The 26,063-nt window shown below is 32.4% G+C and overlaps 2 protein-coding genes across 2 annotated transcripts in view; one reads left to right on the top strand and one right to left on the bottom strand.

The window, feature by feature from the left end:
• LOC124371059 (ionotropic receptor 25a-like) overlaps positions 1–12,645 on the top strand; it is an 87,481-nt gene extending 74,836 nt beyond the window's left edge. Inside the window, exons 14-19 of the mRNA XM_046829373.1 lie at positions 578–777; positions 886–938; positions 1,643–1,722; positions 3,370–3,497; positions 7,155–7,368; positions 12,485–12,645. Coding sequence (XP_046685329.1) covers positions 578–777; positions 886–938; positions 1,643–1,722; positions 3,370–3,497; positions 7,155–7,368; positions 12,485–12,509 — 700 coding nt within the window. The 3' untranslated portion in view covers positions 12,510–12,645. The remainder of the gene's footprint in view (positions 1–577; positions 778–885; positions 939–1,642; positions 1,723–3,369; positions 3,498–7,154; positions 7,369–12,484) is intronic.
• A 12,275-nt stretch (positions 12,646–24,920) lies between these two features.
• LOC124371051 (ras-related protein Rab-1A) overlaps positions 24,921–26,063 on the bottom strand; it is a 28,399-nt gene continuing 27,256 nt past the window's right edge. The window contains exon 7 of the mRNA XM_046829362.1: positions 24,921–25,586. The gene's annotated coding sequence lies outside the window, so the exon portion shown is untranslated. The remainder of the gene's footprint in view (positions 25,587–26,063) is intronic.

The raw sequence follows: 26,063 nt of genomic DNA, 5'->3' as shown, positions 1-26,063 counted from the left end.
TAATAGTCAAAGTTAATGGAAAGTTAATTATTTATAATAGTCAAAGTCACAGTTTTCCTAATAGTCAAAATACTAATTAATGCGAAAAATATTTCCTAGGTTGAAAACATTAGAGAAGTAAATAAACCAAATATAGTGAGATATCATAGTAGGTACTTTCAAATATAATTTTACTAATTGCGGTAAACAAAATAACTAATTACATTTAAAAAATTACAACAAGGAATCACAAATGAGGAGATTCTCGGACAAAGAATACAGAGGACATGTTTCCCTTTCCTGATAATTGTTTTTTTATGAACTGCCTTGTTACAAAGAGCAACACTTAAAGTTTCATATCTGAATCTTTGCTTTATCACAAGAAGGGGTACTTAAAAGACAAGTTGGCACATTATGTATTAGGACAGTTTTATAAATTTTTTGCCTCCAGGATTGATATTTGACTAATAAATTAAATATGGTTGTGTACCTCTCTGGCTGGTGTGCCACAGATAATCATGTATGGGTTAGTCAGTTCCTGTTCATGGAAAGAATGCACTTTCCTCTGACTGAAAGATTAACCAGAGAATTGTTACAGCATATGGAAGAAAATGAGCTTGAATAGCAGCATGAGTGATGTGGAACGAGCCAAATTGGCTGTCTGGGACTACCCAATCAGTGACAAGTACACCAAGATGTGGCGATCCATGACAGAAGCTGCTTTTCCTCTCACACTAGAAGATGCTGTAAAACGTGTCCTTGATTCCAAATCATCAAGTGAAGGATTTGCTTTTCTTGGTTGGCTATTTTCTTAAAAATTTGATTTGTTGGTTATTATATAATTCTACACTCTTCCATTATGTTTTAAATCATATTCTAATCCTAACCATCTTAAACATTTTTCAGGTGATGCAACAGATGTAAGATACCAAGCTATGATAAACTGTGAACTCCAAATGGTAGGAACTCATTTCTTGGTCAGATGTGGTTTCAGTTTGTTTATTGTTATTACTATTATTAAAGCTTTGTAAGGACACTAGAGTTATTAATATTATAGTTTTATCATAACACCAGTACTTCAGATTTCTTCAAGTAACATAGTATAATAAGTTTTTCATTTTCAACCTCAGAAGCAAGAGAGATGATTTTCATTAGATGTGTATCTATTGTATATTGCAAATGGGTAAGATATTTGGTAAAAAAACTCACCCTTTAAAATAGAAGATCTGTTATTTAAATAACTGAATGTTTTGTGTGCAAACAGTAAGACAGAAATTGACATTAAACAAACTACTAGCACATTATGTTCAATGATCACATAGATAAGATTTCTTCTTCTTAAATGTTTGTCTTATTTTCCAAGCATTCCAGGATATTGGAGAACAAGTAACATGGCTATATTATGCACCAATAAAATGTTTGAATCATATTTAATCAGACAACATTTAAAGGTTTTCAAATCCTTAAACAATCTAACTATTACTTACCCTCTTAAGTTCTGATTCAAACTAAACTGTGCTTTACACAAATTATCTCTTCATTACTTTTTATGCATTCATTCATGGTTTGTATACTATTTATAAACTTATATTTTTTCATAAAAAAACTGTAAATTAAAAAACTTATTGAAATTCACAAACCAACAAGAAAATGTGTTGAACAGGTTGGTGATGAGTTCTCTAGGAAGCCATTTGCAGTTGCAGTTCAACAGGGATCTCCATTGAAGGATTCATTTAATAATGCGTAAATAGTTTTTATACTCTTATTGTTATTCTTAGTAATTATTAACAGATATTTCATTACTGATGTATTTTCTTTCCCGATTCTCTGTATTTTCAAAAACTAACTTTTAAACCTCTAAATAAGTGCAGTATTTAAAATTTATAGTAGGGAAATTTTTGAGCAATTTAGGAAGGTTACTGGAGGGTACTGCAGAAAGTAGTACAATCTTGTAAACCTCTGAATGTTTACAAGATCTGTGGTTTTGTTATTATCTTAAAATCCTCTACAGCAGCATGTACAGGCTTTTTTCATCAACAATCAGTATTAGTTTACTAATAGTATCAGCTAGAGCACTCCACCTCATTAACATTTGATAACAGTAACAAAGTACAATGAAATATGAAAAAGAGCTGTCAATATCCATGTAATTCTTTGTCTAACATCTTCACTACAGCTCTATACTGAGTGATTTTGACTAATGCACGAGATTACTGCGCCATAAGGTGTCTGCATCAGTCAACATGTTAAACAACTATACAATATCTGTCTAGCAACATGTACCTTCACTGCGGCTGTATACTGAGGGACCTTGACTAGTGCATGGGACTAATGTGCTGTAAGGTGCCTGCGTCATTCAAAGTATTAATGTCCATTGTTGACAATGGTTGATTTTAGAGGATAAAAAGATAATGCACATTTGTTTCAACAATATTAACATGACAGTTGGAGAACCGGTATGTCCTTTTTTTGGTTAATGTATGTTACAAAATTGTACTATATTAATTCTGAAATCAAAGAAAAAGTGTCTTCATGATAATGTGGAAACCTAAAATATGGCCTGCCTAAAAATACTAACTGTTGTGATTAGCCAGTCAGAGGTAAGAAGCTTATTAAATAAAACTTACTATGTTGATTCACAAGAAGTTTCTGGAGTGTAGAACTGAATAATGAACATGTATGACGATGAATGTTAAACTTTTTATTTTTACTGTAAATACATCTTTCGTTATTCTAATATCTTCAACCTCAACAATGCAATGTACTTGACACAATAATTATACTCAATTGTAATATTTAGATAAATATTGATTTTTTTTTTTCACTGGTGTGGTGTAAATATTACTTTCAGGCTTATTTTATAATTGATAAAGAATTTAAAATACATGTGTACTCTTAATAAGATTTTCTGATTTAACAATAACAATTACAAATAAAGTAGTTTTATTAATACCCCTTTGAGTTCTAGTATTAAAAGGTGAATTAAAAGCAGACTTTATCAGACTGCTTAGCTTGGTGTAAAGCTAATTTATATTGATTTAAAAAATCAGAATAACTGATAGCATTATCAGTTTAGTATTTAATAAAAGTAATAAATGTTATTACATTTTTATAATGGAAATATGTAATTTTCATTGGATCCTTACTAATATTGTAATTTATTTTCTTACTGGGTGTGATTTAAAAAAAAAACACATTTCTTTAATTAATGAGAATTTATTATTCCTTATTGTGGAATAAAGGTTTTGCAAATGAAATAATTATACAGCAATAAAAAGGTACTATAAACTTTACATTTGTTTGAAAGTTGTGTTTTAGCCCTTAATGCGAGTTTGTTAATGATGTACAAAAGTCTGTACATAACTAACTTGTATATTTGTTATTTTTCAGGATCCTCCAGTTGTTAAACAAACGGAAGTTGGAGAAACTGAAAGAGATTTGGTGGAACCAGAATCCGGAGAAAAAAATATGTGAAAAACCAGATGACCAAGCAGATGGAATCAGTATTCATAATATAGGTACCAATAACAATTTTTACAAAGCATTTGGTATATATTTACTAAGTTTCTCGCAGGAATTTAATTAATCAGAACGAATCAATCCATTTATTTAAAGTTTGTTTTTGGTGATGGAAGGATTGTGAAGGAAACACAATTTTTCCAAACATGTGCCATTGTTCAGTGATACAATACATTCAGTAACACTACAGTTCGAGATTTGCAATCTGATCTCTTCTTCAGGTAAATTACTAAACTAATGTATGACTAAACCTAGCTTAAAGTAAACAAAACATACCAAAACGTTGTGGCACGCATAAGTCAGGAACAAATACAAAACAGTTATATTGTGTATATTCCATGCACACTAACTCAAAAACATGCACTTAATAAAAACTAAACACTACTTATTAAAACTGACTACAGACTACAGGGTCATTATAGGTCAGCACTCACCAGTCAGCCAAATAGAACTGACCAGAGGCCAATAGTAAATGGCAATCGTCACGACAAGTGCAAGAAAAAAACAAGATGGCAACAAAAAAGGAGGGATGGGAGTGGGTCTTTTTTTTATTATTGGTTCATGCTAGATGAACTTCTTAAAACAATACTGTGACCCCGCATTGGTTTATTACAAATCTCTGACCTGTTGATACTTTAGGTTTTATTGTTAGTTCATTTTTCAGAATTGGCAACCAAAGGGGCCTAATTTCAACTGATGGTTGATTATTCGGTTGGTTTGCTGATGTATGAAGCATCACATAATTTCCTTTTGTAATAATGAGGTTCCTGATGTAATATGTTAGCTTAATTCCAATTCATAGAAGGGTCTTCAGACAAACAATGATGTGCAATTTTTTATTTTTCTCTTAGCCTTTTTCTCGAGTTTTCTTTGTGTTTTTTTAACCTTGTATTTAATGGTCTTTTTGGGTTGCCTATTTTAACTACATATTACACTGTACACACAGTTTTTGGAATCCCGAGCACCACTTTTGGTTTTGATTTTACAAGACTTTGTCTAAGAATATTTTTGTTTTTCTAATGTTGAATTTTCTACAAACTCTTCTAATTTTCTCTGATAATTCCGGCACATAAGGGACTAACATAAATGCAAAGTCCTTACGACTACAGTTTTTTTTAAAGAAAACACACACAGGAAAATATCTAAATTATTAGTCAAACCATAAAAATCTGTTAAAGAAGGAGTGGCCTACTTGTTATTGTTCAAGCATTTGTTACCAATTGTATTGTATCACTGAACGATGGCAAGTGTCTAGAAAGATCCTGTTTCCTTCACAGTCCATTTACTGTGAGTTTGTGAACATTGTCCAAGAATTCACTCAAATGTGATATGGAATCTTATAACATGTGTTACAAGAAATATATTGTTATTGCTATACCTTTTACTGTGCATTTTTTCACAGCATTTTCCTAGTTATTAATAAGTTGCAAGTTTTCAGCACACCACTATGCATGAACTTGTTTTGGACTATATCATTGATGGACTATATATATAATAACATTCAATGGAGATTTAAATGTGTGTGTTTTATATGTATGTATAAGATTTTTTACTGTACAATATTTTCTGTTAACTAACCTTGTGTTTATATAATCTTCACATCCCTCAAAGTACAGATTAAAACATATTTTTATATTTAAAAGTAGTTTATTACTATGAATTCCTAATTTAAAAGTGATCAATAATTGTTTTTTTCTATGAAAATTTATCATGGGCCAGAGTGTCAACCAGAGACAAGTGATCTGTAATAACAAATAAAGGCAGTTTTCTAAAGTGTAATAATTTTTGTTGTGGACAAGCAGTACTATTAGGCACTAAATATCTCAAACTCTGTTGGTCTTTCAAATCATCCGTTGTCACCAATTCACTTTAAACAAAGGATGTTTTAATCAGAATATGAGTAGTCTATGGGGCAGCTACAACCAAGATAAAATTAAAATTTGATAAAAACCAAATGCATTTAAAAAATGTAGTTATTAACAAAAAGTTTCAAAACTTAAAGGTGTGACTGGTTTGAAAAAAATGTCAGAGATTAAACCAATTTATTAACTACAAACATAGATAATTTGTAGATCAGAGAGCTCCTACTTGAATATAGATTAAACTCATTCTAAAATAATTTTTACTATTTATTTAAAAATATCTTTACATTATGCTTCTGTAAGCTTATGTTATTAGTCTCTGTTAAAAGTTTTGCGGTTAGATTTAAAAAAAAATCAAAGATGTCACCTGTGGGTGTGGAGATTACTTTGGCCTGTGTATATTAGGCTCAAGTGTAAAAAAGGAGATAAAAAGCCTCCAATATTTACGTGGTGGCAAACCATCATATAGACCCCTGGGAGGAAATATTACTGTAACAGGACACTCAACAGTTTTATTTTCTCATGCTTAATAATTTGGCATCAAACTACCTTGTAATGCATCAGTAAATTAAAAGAAAAAAAAATATTTTCTTGTAACTTAAACTAGTTTATCCATGCAGCAACACCTTGCATAAAAAAAGTATTGGAGTTGCCAGATGAATGTAAAATAGTAATAATTTTTAAAACACAACAGCTCACATGCCAGTAAGCAGTCTAGTGTGATCATAAAATTTGTAAACAATGCCAGATGTATAATTTATTAGTATGTAAATCCAGAAATCTTCAGTAGTATTAAGTTAGGAGTCAGTAATTGAGTGTTGCGATTTTTGTCAGTATTGCTCTGGCCAGCATAACATTTACATTTGATTATTGGTAAATTCAGGACGTATTATTATAACATTGTTAGACTGATATTACATGTCAACTATATAGTAGAAAGTGTAATGGGTGTGCCAATGTGCATGGGAGCTTGGGCCGTGTGAGCAAGTGATGTCACATGGGATACACCTTCTCAGTGTAAGGAGCATGGCGAGTAGCTATCCGTGATTTAACCGCCATTGTTACATCTAATGTTGGTTGGTATTGAAGTGGTTGATGCTACAACTAACTATGCTTTTTTTTAACAATTTATGTAAAGTTTTAAAATCATCCGATAAATAACATAGAAAATAACACGATCTTATTCAAACAAATTATTGAATTTCTCTAATATCATTCTTAATTACATCATATAATAAAAGGATATAGGTAAAATCCACAGAATTCTCATAGTTAGGAAAATCTTTGTAGCACAGTCATTAAATTATTGCTCCATCAATAATGTAGTTCGGGACATCTTATGAATTCGAGTGTTTCGGTCTCCCATTGCTATTGCTTGAATCTCAATTCTTTCAATGTTTTCAGCATCTTAATTTGTCAATAACGTTTCGAGCCTAATACAATCTTCCAACATTGGATTGGTAACATTCCAATTATTACAGTGTCATCGTACCACTCCCTCCCCCCCTCGCACACAACACTGACTCTATCATATAGAGGGTAGCTAAATATAGTGTAATTCTTATACTTAGTCAAGTGAAGTAAAAAATTACAGCTGTGTTAAAGTACAGTTTGATCATGATTAAAGTCAACTTTCAAAGTAACCCAAACCTGTGACTAACTTCTTTTACATTGTGAAACTACAGTAATTTTATGTAATTTTTAATCTTTTTACCACTTTCCAAAGCTACCGCTCTGTTCGCCTAATAGTCTCTGTGTATAATGCATAACAAATTTAGCAATTTTCTGTTCCAGGAGGGGTATTTATTGTGATTTTTGTTGGTATCGCTCTTGCCTGCATCACACTGGCATTCGAGTACTGGTGGATGAGGTATAAAAAGCCCAAGGATGACAGTGATTCTGTCAATAGTAAAATCTTCGAACACAGAAGAAAATGGTCTCATCAATCAAACACCAAACGTGTGTCTTCTATCACTGACGTTGCCTCAAGTACCAACTTTCCCTACAGGTTAACTGTTATACATTTGCTATGTTCATAGTGTCTGAAAACAGGGTTATTAAAGTACATTTATTGCATGCAGGCGTCACCATTCACAGGTGTGATCAAAACTGGTCCTATGTTTACACAAAAACAAGTATGTAAGTTTAGCAGATAAATTATTTAGTGTTTATAAACATAACTGGTATTGTAACAGTAAGCCAATAGAATTACAGCTGTTAAGTGGCAACCACCTTGCAACTTATCCTCCCCAACTACTCAACCCTTTTGAAGACAGTCTTGCTTCTAATAGCTCATGTATCGGCTAATTGTGAATCTTATGTTTGCAAAATGCTCTTGGTTTCATGTGCAACATGTATACTCGGCTTCAAAATAAATAAATTTAGTGTTACATTCTAGTGCCTATGATACCTACGTATTATCCAGCTACAAATATTGTAAATATGCATCAAATGTACTAAAGCAAAAAAATTCAATGAGAACAGTTTTTAAGCTTACAATAAATATCTTTACCCTTCATCCACACAAACAAAAATGATAAAGAAAGTGAAGTAGACATTGACTAATATGCCAGTGTTTGAGTAATATTGACAACAGTGACAGTAGTGATTTGGGAAAAGTGAATGTCTTGAAGATAATTACGAAGGAAGTCAATTATAGTCCTCTTATACTAGATGTAGATGAAAGATTCTTGGCCTGTTTCCTATCTTACTTCTCGAGCTCAGCTTCAGGTTTGTCCGATTGTACTAACGTGGATCTAGACAATTAAACTAATACATTGATGAATTTGTTACTAACGGCTTCAGATTGTTTTACTGAGGTCAGTGTTCAGGAAAATAGTTACAAGTGTCACTAAAACCCCAGTAGATGCTTTAAAGTACTTTGAAAATCCATCTCCTGACCAATTTATTTTTACAATACAATTTGTAAGTGACAATGGCTTTAGTTGAGAGAAGTTTTTATCGGTTGAAATTATCAAAACATATTTGAGAAGCAGCATTGCACATGAGTTATCTCGTCATGATATCAATAGAACACAATCTAGATAGATTAGGAGAAATCAATGACTGTTCTCAAAAAAGCAAGGAAACAACTAAGGCTGACCCTGACATGCTGGATGTTGGCCAAAATGTATTAAAAACTATTGTACTTAAACCTCAAATTGCTCGGCTTTCATCTTTAGCTAGAGAGTTAGTTCATTTGCATTGAGTGGAGTATTTTACTATTACAAATTTTACAAATATGATACAAAAACATTTTGCTTATTTTCATATAGATTATTTCATTATAGAATGATCTAATTTTTTGGTTATTGGTCAAAATTATGATGAGAGGTGTTATTGTCTAAGCAAAACCATTTTTCATTGAATATGTTTGGAAGCAAATACTTGGAAAGTATTCTGTATACATTTTTAATCTTTTGGATTTAAGGCTAGGCCTGTAGTCTGACCATTTTTTTCGGACAATTTTACTGAGTCTCGGACCAGCCCCGCCACATTTTATGTACTGGGGCGGGTGGCGGGATATGACCGAATATCTTTTCTGAGGCCCACTGAAGCTGAGTACAGCCCTGTTTAAGACTAACATTTTCACTTTATCAATAGTATTAACTTACTTCAAAAGTAGGGATTTTTTTAATTACCTCACAACACAAGTCAAATGCATGATTACATCTATTGAAGGCCAACAGCTTTTGGTGTCTGTTAAGATGGAACAGTAAGATATGCATTGAGTGTCAAAACTAGGGTTTTCTCTAATAATTATGAGACTTCAAAAATGCTGGGCCAAAATGTATTAAAAACTATTGTACTTAAACCTCAAATTGCTCGGCTTTCATCTTTAGCTAGAGAGTTAGTTCATTTGCATTGAGTGGAGTATTTTACTATTAGAAATTTTACAAATATGATACAAAAACATTTTGCTTATTTTCATATAGATTATTTCATTATAGAATGATCTAATTTTTTGGTTATTGGTCAAAATTATGATGAGAGGTGTTATTGTCTAAGCAAAACCATTTTTCATTGAATATGTTTGGAAGCAAATACTTGGAAAGTATTCTGTATACATTTTTAATCTTTTGGATTTAAGGCTAGGCCTGTAGTCTGACCATTTTTTTCGGACAATTTTACTGAGTCTCGGACCAGCCCCGCCACATTTTATGTACTGGGGCGGGTGGCGGGATATGACCGAATATCTTTTCTGAGGCCCACTGAAGCTGAGTACAGCCCTGTTTAAGACTAACATTTTCACTTTATCAATAGTATTAACTTACTTCAAAAGTAGGGATTTTTTTAATTACCTCACAACACAAGTCAAATGCATGATTACATCTATTGAAGGCCAACAGCTTTTGGTGTCTGTTAAGATGGAACAGTAAGATATGCATTGAGTGTCAAAACTAGGGTTTTCTCTAATAATTATGAGACTTCAAAAATGCTGGGAGCATACTATCATCTAGCTACATAGACTGAGATGATCAATATTGACAAGAAAGAAAAGGTTACTGGAATATTTACTTAAAATGTTACTTAACCATTTTGGAATTCAGGGTATCAATATATTCTTTTCAACAGAGTGCAACATGTTGTAATATTTCACATTAAGGAACACAGTATTAAAATTCCAGTCTGGCACCTAAACAATTTGAAGTAGATTACTTCAAAGGTCAATTTGTCAGTCACAATGTATATGGAAAATGGAGTGATGTACTGTACTATTCCAACAAATGTTATACACTGACGGTTGTGTGGTAAGGTTGACTCACCACAGCTCAGCCACTAGAATCATAGATGTTAAGCTGCAACCATCTCACACCACATTCTCGCCAACTACTCTAACTTTTTAAAGTCAGTCCAGTAGCTTGGCCTCTATTATTCATTTGTTACATATAAGGCATACCAAAACTTGTTAGTAATTTTGTAAGTGTAAGAAATCAACTATGTCTATATAAGTCACGATTCGGATCTTATTTTAATTGAAAAATTGGATATTGAATTATAAATTTCCGTGCACACAAAACTTTGAAAATTAAAACATTTTTATTGATAACAGATCAATATTGTCTTGATTACATTTACACTTGTAACTTCCTATGTGCAGTCTTCCGACATGGTAATAAAAATTGGTATATAAAATATTTTTTTTAAAGCAAACACTGAAACGCACTAGAGCTATCATGTTGCAATAAATAACAGTGCTCCAGCATCTGGCGTTCAAAAAATGTGGGGTTAAAATTGAGATATGGTTCAAGGGGTGAAAATATCTGTTCTAGATCAATTAGAAGAAAAGTAGATTTCACATTTGGCCATCGTCACGAAATGTCGAACTGAAAATGTATTTTTAGTTTAGATATTTAATTTGCACAACATGGATGGAACAAAATAATTCTCATTGTTGGCATGTTAATATAAACATAATACTTTCAAACATTTAGAAACTCCATAATCTTGAAACCTACAAGATAAAAATTGTTATAAGCATATAAATTTTATTGTAAAAATGTGGACGTAATTTACTAGTACACTTTGCCGAAATTATGTTTGTAAACAAATTTACTTACAATGTTGCAGTTGTATTCTTCTACAACTTTAAATGTTGTCGAAAAATAAGTAGAAATAAATGTTGCTTGGAATTACTTGAAGATTTTTTGAAAATTATCAATTTTGATTTATCTTGTGAAATACCTAAGATCAAAAATTTGCCCAAATGTGAATAATCACCAAAATTATGCTTGTTAACATATTTACTTTTAACAGTTAAATTGTATACATCTTTATCTTTAAACGGCCACTATCTTGAAACCTTAAGTTATCAAAAAAGTAAGTATTGAAATTGCTAGACAATTTTAAGAATAACGGTTAATTTTGATGTTATATTGTAAAATATCTGAGATAACAATTTTGCCCAAATGTGAATGAACATTTTGGAAGGATTTATTGGTTAAGACTGTCTAAGGAACTCAACCAAGCTATGTGTAGATAGTGTCTCTGTACCACGTTTAGTCTGGATCTATTAACAACTACAGTAGTTATTTTATTTAAAAGTATTCCTTCAATGTTGTATACTGCTTAAAACTTTGTACACATTTAAATTTTTTATTGGTTAAGCCTGAAACGAACTCTCCAAACTAAGTGCAAGTACTGCTTTCGTACCAAGTATAGTCTAGATATTTTAAAAATTATGGCAATTATCATGTTCAGAAGCTCGTATTATAGGATAGTTTTGGATTCTAGAAACCACAAACACAGAAAATGCAAAATATCTTCCGGTAATTCCACCGGTCGATTGCAATAGGCAGATTTCTATGCAATGTACCATGAAGTCCCTCTAACACTTATGATGAATTTCGCTTCATTTAGTGTTTGTGTAATCTTTACCATCCATTCATAAGAAATAAGATGTTACATTTTTTTTATGAAGTATATTAGTAAAATGTTCAGTGCAGCTTGCTTGTCATACCAGTCTTCTGTCCGTACTCATCACTAGACTTACAGCACCACACTTCCTGTCTCCTATCTGCTGAGTTATTCCTTTTTACCAACTTGCATCCTTAAATTGATAATAGAAACAATGTATACTCAAAATGTTCTGCAAAGTTTTATCTTTTCTACCAAAGTATGGCTTAAATGTCAAAAACTCCTACTTGGTCAAAATGCTTGACACAAACTATCAAATACCAACTGATTTACCATTTAAAGAGAGATTTATACGGAGGATTCAGGTTTTGTTAGGTTTGTTTCGTTATGGGGAGAGGATATAATACCAATATTAAAATCTTTGGGGAGAAACGGGTGAAGTTTGTGAATGAGTTAAGCAATTAATTGTTTAGGTTTAATATAATATTCCCACTAACTATGCGTACACTGCCGAAAACCCACCTCCCTGAGGCATTACATTTAGGGATGGCCCCTTATTTATTTTGATGTTATGTTTTGTTGTTTCTGGTTTGTTTTGATGTTGTTGCTTTTCTCTTGATAAGTTAGGTTTTTAATACCAATTTCATTCAATTATTAACTATAAATTTGTACTAAGAAAAATGTAATTATTGCCATAACAGCTTGGTAATATTCATGATAATTTGTTTTATTTACGAGAAATGAATGGATTTTTTATAATTTTTCAGAAGACGAGAACACAACCGTTGGTGAAATAAATATTCACTTGCCAACAACAACAAACACGATTTAAGCACTTTGATGAATGTAATGAACATAGCTTAATGAATGTAATGTTAATGTTAATGAATGTAACTTTTAATAAATATAGATATTTCAACAGCTGCACTGCTGAAGATTGTTTATTTATGATTTATACCCGATATCCTTAAGTTGAGCTCAATTTAGAAGTCTGTTGTATTATTATGTATGGGTAACTACTGAAAGTGTTACTTTACTTTCACTAAGATAGTTATCAAAAAATGTTTACAAATTTAAGTTTATATTTTCCATGTTATGGACCAACTTAGTGACTCAAATTATGCTGTCTGATTTTTTCACACACATGGTTCTTGTACACATACAAAATAATAAAGTTGATTTTTATTCCATTCATATCACTATCAGGATTATTGATTGATTCTTATTAGGCCTTCTCAAATGATGATTTGCTGTGAAATACATTTTTGGATACATATATTTTAACTTTCAGAATTAATAGTTAAATTTGTAGTTAACAGTAAGTCTCTCAAGGCACAAGATATTCTATGGCTACTACTAAGTTGTATTCACTTCACCAGCTTTGTTTGTGGTGTTGCTGGAGGGAAGGGGAAAATATAGCCAGCATGCAGTGTGTATTGTTAGCTAGCCCTTTACCTGGCTAGAGGAAATATTCTATCCACCACTTGCTCTAAACTATCATGATAACCACTAAAAAACAATTGTTTATCTTTTATTAACCAACAGTTTTGTTTGGTGTACAAATTTAGTTGTTACACATTGAGACCCCATCCATTTCTGTTTACCTTGTGGGAGTGCTGATGGCCGAGCGGTCTAAGACATTGGACTTTGGGTCTGAGTTAGTACTTTATCAGTACCATCGACTTTGTACTGTATCGACACTCCTCTTATTCTGTTTGATAAGATTCTCGCACAGGCCAGTGGCCCATAAGGACGGACAGAATAAGGCTTAAAAGGGGATCGGCCTCTCCTTAAAAAAAAACCTAGACAAGAAGTCCACCACTCCATCCTAATATTATTTAATGAACCAACAATCTTAAAATTAATTTCACTTCATGTATCAGCAACATAGTAGGCTACTGTATATTTATTACTAAATGTAAAATTAATATTAACAAAAGTATAGTACAAAATATATGAATGTCAAAAGAACAAGATTTTTTGTTTCTATAAATATTCCAAATTTTCTTCACACTGGTATAACATGAGATCTTTAATAAGAACGCTCCTTTAAATCTCGTTTTGTGTTGCAACCACTGACTGATCTACAGAAAAAGTGTTAGCCCGTTTTGTCTAAAATATAGATTAGGGAAAAATATTTATTTTAAGAGATAATTTGTCTGTTTTAAATTACTTTTGTTGATTATAAAATATTCCTAAATATATAAATACAAAGTGAGATTAGCGCAACAGGCTTTGCTGAAGATACATGAAAAATTTCAAGCAAATGGCTTATTTCATTCAAGAGTTGTCCTGCAGGCAGAGGTTAAATTTTCCTAGTCTACTGAGTACCGAGTCAAAATGACAAACAAACTATAGCTAGTACTGAGACACAAAAATCAAAACCAAAGCTAATCCAGACTAGGGAACATTTTTTAGGCCAGACCAATCAAAAAATCAACAAGTACAAAACCAGAGTATTTTTAAACTCAACTATAAAGAACTCACAAAAACTCAACTAACAGCCCTACATCAAAACATTTGTGGCCTAGGGAAAAAGTAGATCGCCTGAACTATAACCAATGATACAAAACCTTATCTAGTAATATTAACATAACATCACACTGCACAAATGCTTAAAATAAACAGTTACAAAATTAACAACTATTCACAAACCACCTCAAGAAGAATACTTAACCAGACCAACCTAGACAATTAAAAATCCCTCTTACTAAACAAAAATTGGGACAACATCCACTATGCTCCTGATACAGACACAGCCTACAACATTTTTTAATAATACACTTCAGATAGCTCTTGACATTACTTGTCCCATGAAAAATAGAGTACAGAAAAAGAAAAATTTTACTATGACACCCAGGCTAAAGGCCTGGAAGACAATTTTTCTTACTGCAATGAATAAATTTATGATGACAGGAAGCAATCAAGACAATGAAGACGTGGCTAGAAATAAAAATGATTATGACCTTAAACTACGTAACCTAAAACAACAAGCCAACACAAAATTAATCAATTCAGCTGATAACAAAAGTAAAGCTCTGTGGCACATTATCAATAAAGAGAGAAAGCACAGAAAAGATTATCCAGATCAACTCAGCATGTCAATACATGGTGAGGAGTCAGATAACCCTTATAAAGTCGCAGGACACTTAAACAAATTTTTCACTGAAATAGCCGACTTGACACTAAACAAAACAAAGACCACCTAAGACCTGATAATAGTAATAAAATGGACCATACTCCAGAAAACAATATCCACACCCCACCCACTATGGTTACAACTGACTAATGACAACGAGGTGACATCTGTTATAAACTCACTTAAGGTGAAATCTTCCAGTGGAATAGATGAGTATTCATCTAAAATTGTAAAGCACTGTGTGAACGAGCTTACACCACCTCTAGTCAGTATAATCAATCAATCTTTCACTCTCAGTGAATTTCCATCAGCACTAAAAATGACAAAGGTTTATCATAAGCACAAAAAAGAACCAACTACTGATGTGAAAAATTACCGTACCATTTATCTGATTTCAACATTTTCAAAAATTATAGAAAAAGTAGTCTTAAATAGACTCATGGCACATCTAAATCATCAAAACATACTCACCAATAGCCAACATGGGTTCTTAAAAGGAAAGTTGACCGCCACTGACATAATTAGCCTTGTTGAATTTATTATTAAACAAATTGACAAGGAACAATATGTTACTGCCCTACTACTTGACTATAGCATGGCATTTGACTGCCTAGGACACGACATAATTGCAAAAAAGCTAACATCTAGGGTATAGAAGGCACAGCAAAAAATTAGTTCATTAGTTATTTAACAGGCCGCTCCCAAATAGTTGAGGTTCAAAGCACAAGTTGTGGTATTACAACCACATATAAATCGAACCCTTTGCCTATCAACCATGAAGTACCTCAAGGATCTGTCCTCGGATCCTTATTACATCCGAGCCAGGTGTTTGTATTCACCTGTGTAATGTATGCTGACGACACAATACTTCTGGGCAAAAATGACACAGCTGTTGGAATCCACACAGCAGCCACAAGTTCTCTTAACAAAGCACTCAATTACTGCAAGAGGAACTACCTAGCTGTTAATTCATCCAGCTGTGAAGTTCAAGTCAACTTCAGCAAGAAAAAGACTATATCCCTAACATACGAGTACATGATATATCAATGAAAAATTCTGCATTTCTAGGGGTTATACTTGATAGCAATCTCACATGGTCAGAACATGTAAACAATCAAACAATCTCTGCAAAAAAATCAGCACTGGAATCTATGCCTTAGACAATAGACAGTATCCTTTATTACAATTTCTTCAAGAAATGTTACAGCGTCAAATTAGTAGGTACTTGCCGCCAACCGCGGTATTGTGGGGAATTGCCCCGACCCACTGTGCTCCCAGCCATTTAATGGGCCTCGGGACCGCCACGTGCGGCAAGGCCGAAGCTTGAATCGCAAGTACAAGGGGAACCACAGTGGGACGGGATGCCGGCAACGCACGCTCTTGCGCGCACCATCCTGCGACGCCTTCATCGCGTACGCTGCACGACACTTTGCGGGGTTCGGTCGAGGCCGATCTCCACGGGGTCAGTCGCGCCAGCCACTAGTGACGCCATAATAGATAAGCTTGTTCAGTGTTATGTGGGGTCTCCCCAAGTAAAGAATTCATTTAGGGTGTAGAAAGCCTTGTCTAGCAGCCATCTCTGTAGCTTCCTCTTCATCAGCACAGGGCCTCCAGCTTTCAAGTGGTCTGGTATCTTGGTTAGCATCTTCACTCCTGCATACAACGGTTTCCTTTCATACATGGCTGTTCTGTGACCTGGCAGCACATAGTTTCCTGCATATCTGGTGTTGTATTCATGCATGTCACTTTGTTTAGGGGGCTCTTTGGTCACACAGTAAAGGACAGTATCTAGGATGTAGATGGAAGTGACCGTCAGGATGTTCAGGTTCTTGAAAACATCTCTACAGCTTTGTCTTGGACTTAAGCCTGCTATTACTCTGATTGCCCTTTTCTGCATACCCAGGACACGGTTGAGATTGCCCATAGTGGATCCACCCCAGACAGTAATACCATAGCGTAAATGGCTTTCAAACAATGCATAGTATGCAGTCCTTGTTGCCTCAGGGGTACTAGTTGCCTTGATTCGTTTTATGGCATAGAGAGCTGATCCGAGTTTTAGGCAAAGATTGTCCACTTGATTATTCCAGGATAAATTTTCATCAAGTATGACACCTAGATGTTTGATTTTGTCAGCTGCTGTCAGGTTGGGCATTTCAGATACTGTAGACTTTTTATTCCCAAATGACATTTGCTTGGTCTTACTTTCATTGAGAACTAAGTCATTTTTCATACAGTAGTCTTGTGTCATATTGAAGGCAATAAAAGTGTTCACTTCTAGTTGATCTACATTTCTGTTTGCAGTAAGCAGCACAGTGTCATCCGCATACATGACGATCTTACTGTATTCCTCTAGATGTTCTGGAAAATCATTGATGAACAGCACAAACAGAATTGGCTCTTAAGATTAATGAAATTGATTAGTGACCTGGAAGCTGCAAAAACAACTTACTACGTTCTGATTGAATCCCACTTGAAGTATGAAATTGCTGTATGAGGCAGATCATCAGCCACTAACAACAGAATCCTTCTTTTACAGAAAAAAGCCATACGAGTTCTTGCCGAGAGCTTGACAAACTCTTGCCGAGAGCTTGACAAACTCTTGCCGAGCTCAAGAGAGCTGCAGACAAACCTTCAAAAGCCTGGGGATACTGAGTCACAGCACTATACATTCTAGATGTTATTTTATATATTGACAAGCTAAATCTGCAAACTAATGAAGACTTCCAATACAATACAATACAAGAAATTCCAAAAACTATGTTCTGCCAATACACTGTACAACTCTGTATGGAAAAAGCCCATCTTACAATGGCCGGAAACTGTGAAACCTTCGACCAACATCAATAAAGCAGCTCAAAGGAACAACCCTAAAAAGAAGACTACATGATTTCCTCGTGAGCAGACCAGTCTACCCATTAGAAGAATTCATAAGTGCAAGAGAAGATGACCTGAGATGCACAGATTCATGAACATTCATATCTGTAACATAACCATATTTATTTTTACTCATGACACTATTGCAGTTCTTATGAATATATAATAAAGAATTTCGCCTATTGTCTAATAAGCTTCAATGCCCTTCAACCAACTAACATGGATAGACATGCACCATAATCATTCTTGTCTGTGTTGAATTGAAGTTAAATTCAAAATTTCAAGTCCATAGCTTGAACTGTTTTTGATATATCTAGTGGAAAATAGTCATACAGAAGAATTTTGTCAGACCCCTTAGTGATAGCAAACTAAAATGTACAAAATTTTCAAGTTTGTAGCTCAATTAATTCTCGAGATATCCTATTATAGGCTTTGCTAACGCTTAGTCAAATCCCATAAGGAAAATGCAACATAATAGAACTATATATTGTATTACAAGTAAAAGATAAAATGGAGGTTTGAAGCACCCAACAAAACGTAACGCTAGTTCTACAGATCAATGCAATGAAGTAACCTCACTTGCTATATCATAAAATTATGTTAAATGAGTGTACTCATTCTGTTTATTCTTCAATTTTCTCACTGAAAATTGGTCCAATGTAAAAATGTTTGCAGACGCTTAGCCAATCAAACTCAATTTTGCCTATATAGACATGAAGCTTCATACGAATTTTAGGTCTAAAGTTTGTTCTCAAAATTTGTGCCGACAGATAAATAAAATTTGTCTTGCTCCTTGAGTGATAGAATTTGCTATCGCTCACCCAATACCACCAATAAATCAGGAGAAAAGTAAAAATTCAGTGTGCAAAATATTCCGACTTTTATCTGTAATACTAAAATACTGTTAACCCACAATACTTAATTAATTGTAGTATAAAGTATATGGATTTGTCAAAAGAACTGGATTTTTACCATATTAAAAGTCAGAATTTTCTTCACAGAGGTCCAACATGAACTCTTTTAACAGAGGAAAACACCTTTAAAACTCTTGTAATGTTTACAAACCTCTTGCCTGCTTTAACAGTACTAGCTGATTTTGCCCATAAAGTAGATTAAAGGTGAAAATATCATAAATGTAGGTGAGATAGTTTTTTGTATGTTTGTTGATTATAATCTAGTAAATGATCACATATAAAATATGCCCAAATATATACATAAATATAAAGTAAAGAATGTCTTATTTTACTATTTCTTGTATTTATGTTTGTAACATAATTACAAAGTATGTTTATTTAAGTACCGTTTTAAAATTCTGCCCCTGCAGCATTGCGGTCGGTGTCCCGCACTTATTCACTGTCTACCTTCATCTTTTAGCAAGTTACAAGCACAATAAAATTACAACAAAAATCTATTGTTTTAAATATGTTAATGAATATTTCAAATGCCCTTCTCAATTAAAAATCCTGCCAGCTGTAGGGTATATGCTGTTTTTTTCTTTGTGCTACAGCCGTGAAAGCAGTTGAAATTCACTATCAGAATTGTAAAGTGTAAGGATAAAACCTTTAAAACATGGACAAAAGAATGTTCATGATGAGAAACAGAATGACAGCCCTCAATGAGCCCCATCATTTCATGGACAGAGAATGATTAGAGTTAAAGAACAGATATTTTGTTAGCTTCTAGAGTTTCAAGCAGTGTTCTCTATGACATTTTTACCAAGAAACATGTTTTGGTATATGACAATCTCCGTTCAGATATGGCAAAACAAACTCAAGATCTCATCACAGTATTTTGCTATGAACAATTTGTAACCAAAAGCCACGTCATTCAGTGACTATGTTTTCTTATCAGAAGAAGCATTTTGTAGGTCAGCAAATGACCGTGTTGCAGTAGCTGTTAAATCAGGCAGCAATATTCTATAATAAGGGTATACAAAATGAGTTTTTAGATATGATAAGGGCCTTAATACTGATCGCAATTACGTAGAAAAGTGCAGGCTTTCATATAAATTGTTACACAAAGTATACTTGATTTAAAAAAAAATTATAATGGTACTTACTTTTAAAATACATGCCTTGTGTAAGACCAAAATATCACAGAAAAATAAAAAAAAGTTAACCAAGTAAAACATTTTGAGTTTTATTATAACTACAGTTTAATTATAACTCATTGTGGGTAGTCCAGATCCCACCAGTTTTTATGACTTTAAAATTATGTTTTTGTATAGCCCACCATAAAAAAATCCAATTTACTTCCGTAATTGTAGTACGTCTTTTGGTAACATTTTTTGAAGACTTATTATTCCATCTTCATCAGATCTCTGTAGCCATGATGATGGATGACTTCACCATAAAGTTTAAAAATATACAGCACATAAATAAATAGCACAAAACAAGATCACATGTGAAAATACATGTTGCTTCTGCACTGTCTCTCCAATGTTAGTTCCAAGGTCTGATAGTTGGAAGACTGTAAACAGTTTTCTATTGGACTTGGTTCATTGCACGTAAAGCTATAATTTAAAGTTTTTTTATCAAACCCAACCAATCTCACAAATTAACTTAATCTTAAGTGTAGGTTACTTACTAAACAAATTGTATGTGCCTTAACAGTATAATATGTTATGTTTTTATTCAGCCCTTTTCTAAGTACCATCATACTTTCCTGCAAGACCAATTTAGAAATTCATATATTTTCTTTACGTTATTGATTCAAAATAAAGGTTTATTTCAGGTGAAGGGTAACAACATTCGAGTTCTGATACAAAAATTCTTTATGTTTAATAGTTCAAAGTAAACCTTTCCACTGGTTTTCTACTTGTTAAATAAACTTGTGTATTAGCAAATAGAATTTTTTTTCAATACCATAATCTGTAAAAATTAAAGTGCTCACTAAGACTTTTTACATGCCATGAGTGTTATTAAATACTTACCTGAAAAAGGTTAAATTTAAATTTATTCGTCTTGTAAAATAGGTCTGTAAGAATAATTGCAAATTTGTCCTATCAAAATAATTTTAGGCCCTTCTGAAATTACACACCATAATATTGCCATTTCTTTATACTTTAAATGCTTTAAGTTAAAGATAATTTATGTACTTTTAAGAATATGTGATATTTATAACTATTCTGGAGAAATATATTTTTAGTTATTTCAGTTCTTTTTCTAGTATTAAATATGAAATAATTTTAGTAATGTCTTACCAGAATATATTAGAAATTTGTTAATAAACAGCAAAGCTAAAATTTATCTCTTTTTATAAAATAATTTATAAAATATAAAGTGTGTGTAACAGTACATCATAGAAGGAATTTTTAATTATTGTTTAAGATACACAATATAAAAAACGGTTTCATATTCTACCATTGTGATATTCAGCTGTGATCTGACAATTATACGTATCTTGTAAACCTAGGTTGTGTGTGTGAGCATCACATGTCGGTTCCAAGTTTGGGGACATTTACTATCAGTACTGATTCATTCTTATAGTAATGAAGTGGGGTCACGCCTTGTGATGAAAAAACTGCTGCGATTGATTATGTGCACTCACGAGATAATTTTACTCAATAGGTATAGAAGACCTTGTACCTACATATGTGAAGTGCTTAAATGTAAAGGTCAAGTATGTTGTAAAACAGTTTTGGGTTGTTCTTTCTAAATTGTGTATATATAATAAAAAGGCTGCATAAGTTATGTTTGTATTTTATGCATTACAGTAACTTATTTTCCGAATGTATGTTCATTAATCCAAGTCCTAAAAATAATTCTCTATTCAGCACTGGCAAAATATATATTTATATAAAAGAATAAATTATCATTTCTAATCTGCATGTTTGTTTCATTGCCTCAAAGAATAAACTAATTTATACTCAACAGAGATGAAGAAATTATTTATAATTGGTTGGTTAGTAGAACATTTTATATTCATTGGAGGTAAAAGTAGATTGATTGGAATGAGCCAACAAATAAATTACTATAAAAAATAAATGTTTTAATTTTAATTCACGGTATAATTTCATTGCCTCCATCGATATTGCATCCACAATAAAAATGTTATTTATATTATTTATGGTCTTCATGAGAGAAAAGTGTTAGTCAAGGAGTAAAATCTGGACGTCTGTAAAAATTGTAATTTTTAAATTTGTGTCTGAGCATTTTGTATGTTTAACTTAAAATTCAACTTCAGGCAATCACTTCCAGGCCGAAAAATCCTTCCTGAAATTAAATTTAATATATAATTTATTTTGGGTCTCTTTGCACTTAATTAATTTTGTTAGCTTGTGTTTAGATAATTTTTTTAGTAAAACAATATTACTACGCTTTAAAATATATAATTAATAAGGCCGATAGTTTCACAGGCCTATTCAAATATAATATTTTACACATTCTTGTCTAGTCAAGCTCTTATAAATAAGCTATGCTTACAGGCAATACTTCCTACTAGAGCACTGTGAGATGTGATAGTAAGTAGATGATCTGAATCCAGTTTTGGTGAAAATAAAAATAGGAAGCTATTGGAATTAGAAATAGTAAAACACAATTGTTTCTGTTAGGTCATATTTCTTTTTGGCTCGACAAAAAGTAAACCAACAGCCACTTACATAATATAAATAATAGACACTGTCAGTCAACAAGATAAGAAGACTGAAGTCGCCATTTTCAGCCAAATAGTTTTTATATGGCTGACTATAACTGGTACAGATATACCTTTTATTAATATTTTCAAAGGTTGTGTATCAAGCTAAAAAATTATGATGAAAAAATAATTATTCCTCAGTATTTCAATACCCTCCTATTGCAAGTCCCACCGAATCTAGGGTAGTAGACTATTAATTTCTCTCTTAAGAAGAATTTCCTCTATAGATAGGTTGTTTGCTTATACAAGGGTTATTCTAAAAATAAGGTCTGATTAAGTAAAAAAAAGTACTAATCCAAATTTTTTCCAAAATAATTGTTTTATTTACACTCCTTGCATCTTTCTATATTTTTCTACATAATTCCCATACTTATTTAAACATTTGTCACATCTTTTAGAAGCTTTTGAATTCCTAAGTTGTAGAAATTAGCCGCCTGCAAAGATAACCAGTCTTTAACTGCTTCTTTCACTTTATCACGTGTAGAAGCGCTTGCTGCCAAGAAACTCTTTTAGGTAGCGGAAAAAGTGGAAATCACTTGGTGCTGTCTGGACTGTCCATCTGTTCTCATCCAAATTTCTTGATTAGAGTTTGCGCTTCTTTCGCAAAATGAGGTCTAGGCATTTTAATGCAACAACACTCCAGACTATAAAAAACCACGTTTATTCTGGATTGCACATTGAAGTTTAGTTAGGATAGCGCAGTAGGCGGTTTTATTGATTGTTGTCCCTCTTTCCATAAAGTTGACTAACAATACTCTATGTCCAAAACACAGTTGCCATAACCTTGTGTGTTGAGATTATCTGTTTTACCTTGACCTTGACTGGCGATGACATGTGATGCCATTCCATTGACTGACGTTTAGACTCGTGGGTTATGTGAGAAACCCATGTCTCATCCCCTATTAAAGTATGGTCTAAAAGACTGTCACCTTCAATAATTTGGTAGTGCTAATTTCAATTTGGTATTGATAGTGCTTGCAAGCACCCCACCTGCCCAGCCATTGGTGGTAGTTCGGAATTCACCTTTAAGCCGTTGGTCCCCAAGTGTTAGAGAGGGCTTCTTAGCTCTAACTTCGCCTGGTAAAATAAGATATCTTTACTTTACCTTCCTTATGATATCACTCCAAAAAAAGGAAGAGCTGAAGCCGTTCCTTTTACACATTGAGACTCAATAAGCAGCCTGGGAACCCAATGGGCACTCAATTTTCAAAAATTCACATGTTCTGACACAATTCTGTACAAAGTTATTCTACCTACATTCGAGAAATCCATTTCTAAATCTAAAAAAATGAATCGTCGATTTTTACTAATTTTTTTGTCAACCGCATTAACAAAATCATCTGAAATTACTGATTGTCGACCAGAGCATGGTTTATCGTGCACATTTTCCCACCCTTCATTAAAAGCTCACACCTACTTGCGCACTTTATTGCCACTCATTATGTTAGGACCGTAAACTTCAGTAATCTGCCGATGAATTTCCGCCACTAAAATGTTGTTGGCAGGACAAAAACAGTATCACTGACCTTAATTTCACAATTGGTGGGATGATCAATTGTCTTAAACATTGAGAATTGACACTATAAACAGCACACAGCAACAGTAACAAGACTAATGGCGACGCTTCATGTATAAGGCATTCAAGATTTGTCCTTGGCACCAAATCCAAACAGTTACGGCGAATTGAACCTTACTTTTGGAATAACCCTCATAAAATGCAAATTGAGTCTCTAGACTACAAAGAATTGCGTATGGCATGGACAAGTTTGGTTTTAGGCTCTAAATTTTTATATATATATATATATAATAAAATTTCACTTTATAAATTTAACATGTTACAATAATTTTACACATCCCTATGTATATGCAATGTATGGAAAGCAAATAAACCAACAAAAACAACAAATATGAGATATTTATATTAACATTCAACTGCAGATAGTTATAATGAAACCCCATCCTCATAAAATAATTCAAATTTGCAAAAATACCCAATAAATAAAGACATCTGGAGGAAGAGTAGTGCTTGATGTCTATCTTTAAAATATCAAATTTATACTTACAAAAATCAACTTTTATGAGCAAAAAATTCTATTTTAAATTTAAAACAATTATAATAAAAGATAAAACTAATTTAGAATTTAATGTATATATTTTGTGTGCTGCCAGTTTCTGCAACCCTTGTTTTATGGTAGCTGGCAATTAATTGTAAAACTTTATCTTTATAAACTCATTTAACAGTTTATTAACAACTGTTGCTATCATCATGATAATCAGGTGAATTTGTTATACTAACCAACTATAACATGCTAGGCCGCTAGAATTAACAAAATAAAATTTTAATGTAAGGAGGAAAAGAGCGTGCAAAACTTGTAGCAACAAATGACTCTTCCCTCATTGAGTTTATAACCTGACTTTATCGATGCAACTCAAACGAAAATACAACATAGAGGTACAAAAAAGAGGATATCCTAAATGTGTCAAAATTTAGAGGAAAAGGTTTTATTCAGCTAAATAAGATGATATGTATGAAGCATCACTTCGGAAAGCACCCCTGTAAGCAAAACACTAGTTTATTTGCAGACAACATTTACATAAAATACATATTTAACACAATACTGGAATGTGAAAAAATAACAAACTTAAGCAACTGTACTAAATATTAGCTGCTATGAAATTCGCAAGCTAGATAGAAAACAACAGTCTTTGTTAGAAAGACTAAAAGAATGTGTCAACAATAGTCTAGGATCAATAATAAAATGTTGAATTAGTTTTGGTATGGTAATAATACAGTGATAAAATTATTTGATGCTTATAAACTTACAATAACTTATTAAATGGGATGGAGTAAATACAATAGAATACATAGTAAATATTTATAATTTTAGAAACTTTAATGTAAATTATATATAGTATAATTTCTATTATTACACAACTAATTTAAATCAAGCACTCATTCAAAATAACCTTCTGTGATAACATCTATAGTCGGCAAAATAAGGCTAATTCGATTAAGTAAGGTGCTTGAAGAGTTCATTTCGCTCTTAACTAAATTTTGCACAAGTAAATTACAAAGTCTTTAATATCTGACAAAACCATAAACTCCATTAGGCAATTATAATATATGTATGTACAATGTCCATAATCGGTCCGTGCCATGCGTATGGCATAGCATTATGGAGAATCGATGAAGCTGGCGACCATCCATACTTATTTCGAATCTGAAACAAAATAATACAAATTCATAAAGACACAGTTCTAAAACCACCATTAAAAGATACAAAAATGCACAGTATAAATCATGAAGTATTTAAAACACAAAATATACAGTAGAATATGTAACAATCACTAAAAAAAAAACCTTTAATTCAAAACCATATTGACCAAATTCGTTTTTATGTTGCAGAGAATACCTTGTAATTAACATATTATCTTAGTTTAGGCTTAGAGATATGGACCAGAATGACCAGTAAAATAGAGATTCAAGGCAATTTTGAAATAAGTAAATCAATTGTGACTGCTTTCATAATAATGATGAGTTGATAAAATTAGTAGACACTTTATTTCATCATAAATGTTTTGGTTGAATAAATATAACAAATATATTTTTTGTTTTCAACATAAAATTTGTTACAAAGTTTATATTTTGAAATTATAATATTATTTTTTTAAATTTATATAATCTGTTGAATTTACTT

The sequence above is a fragment of the Homalodisca vitripennis genome, chromosome 1, assembly GCF_021130785.1.
Source record: "Homalodisca vitripennis isolate AUS2020 chromosome 1, UT_GWSS_2.1, whole genome shotgun sequence".
Classification (NCBI taxonomy): Eukaryota; Metazoa; Arthropoda; class Insecta; order Hemiptera; family Cicadellidae; genus Homalodisca; species Homalodisca vitripennis.
This window is presented reverse-complemented; position numbering and strand designations above follow the sequence as displayed.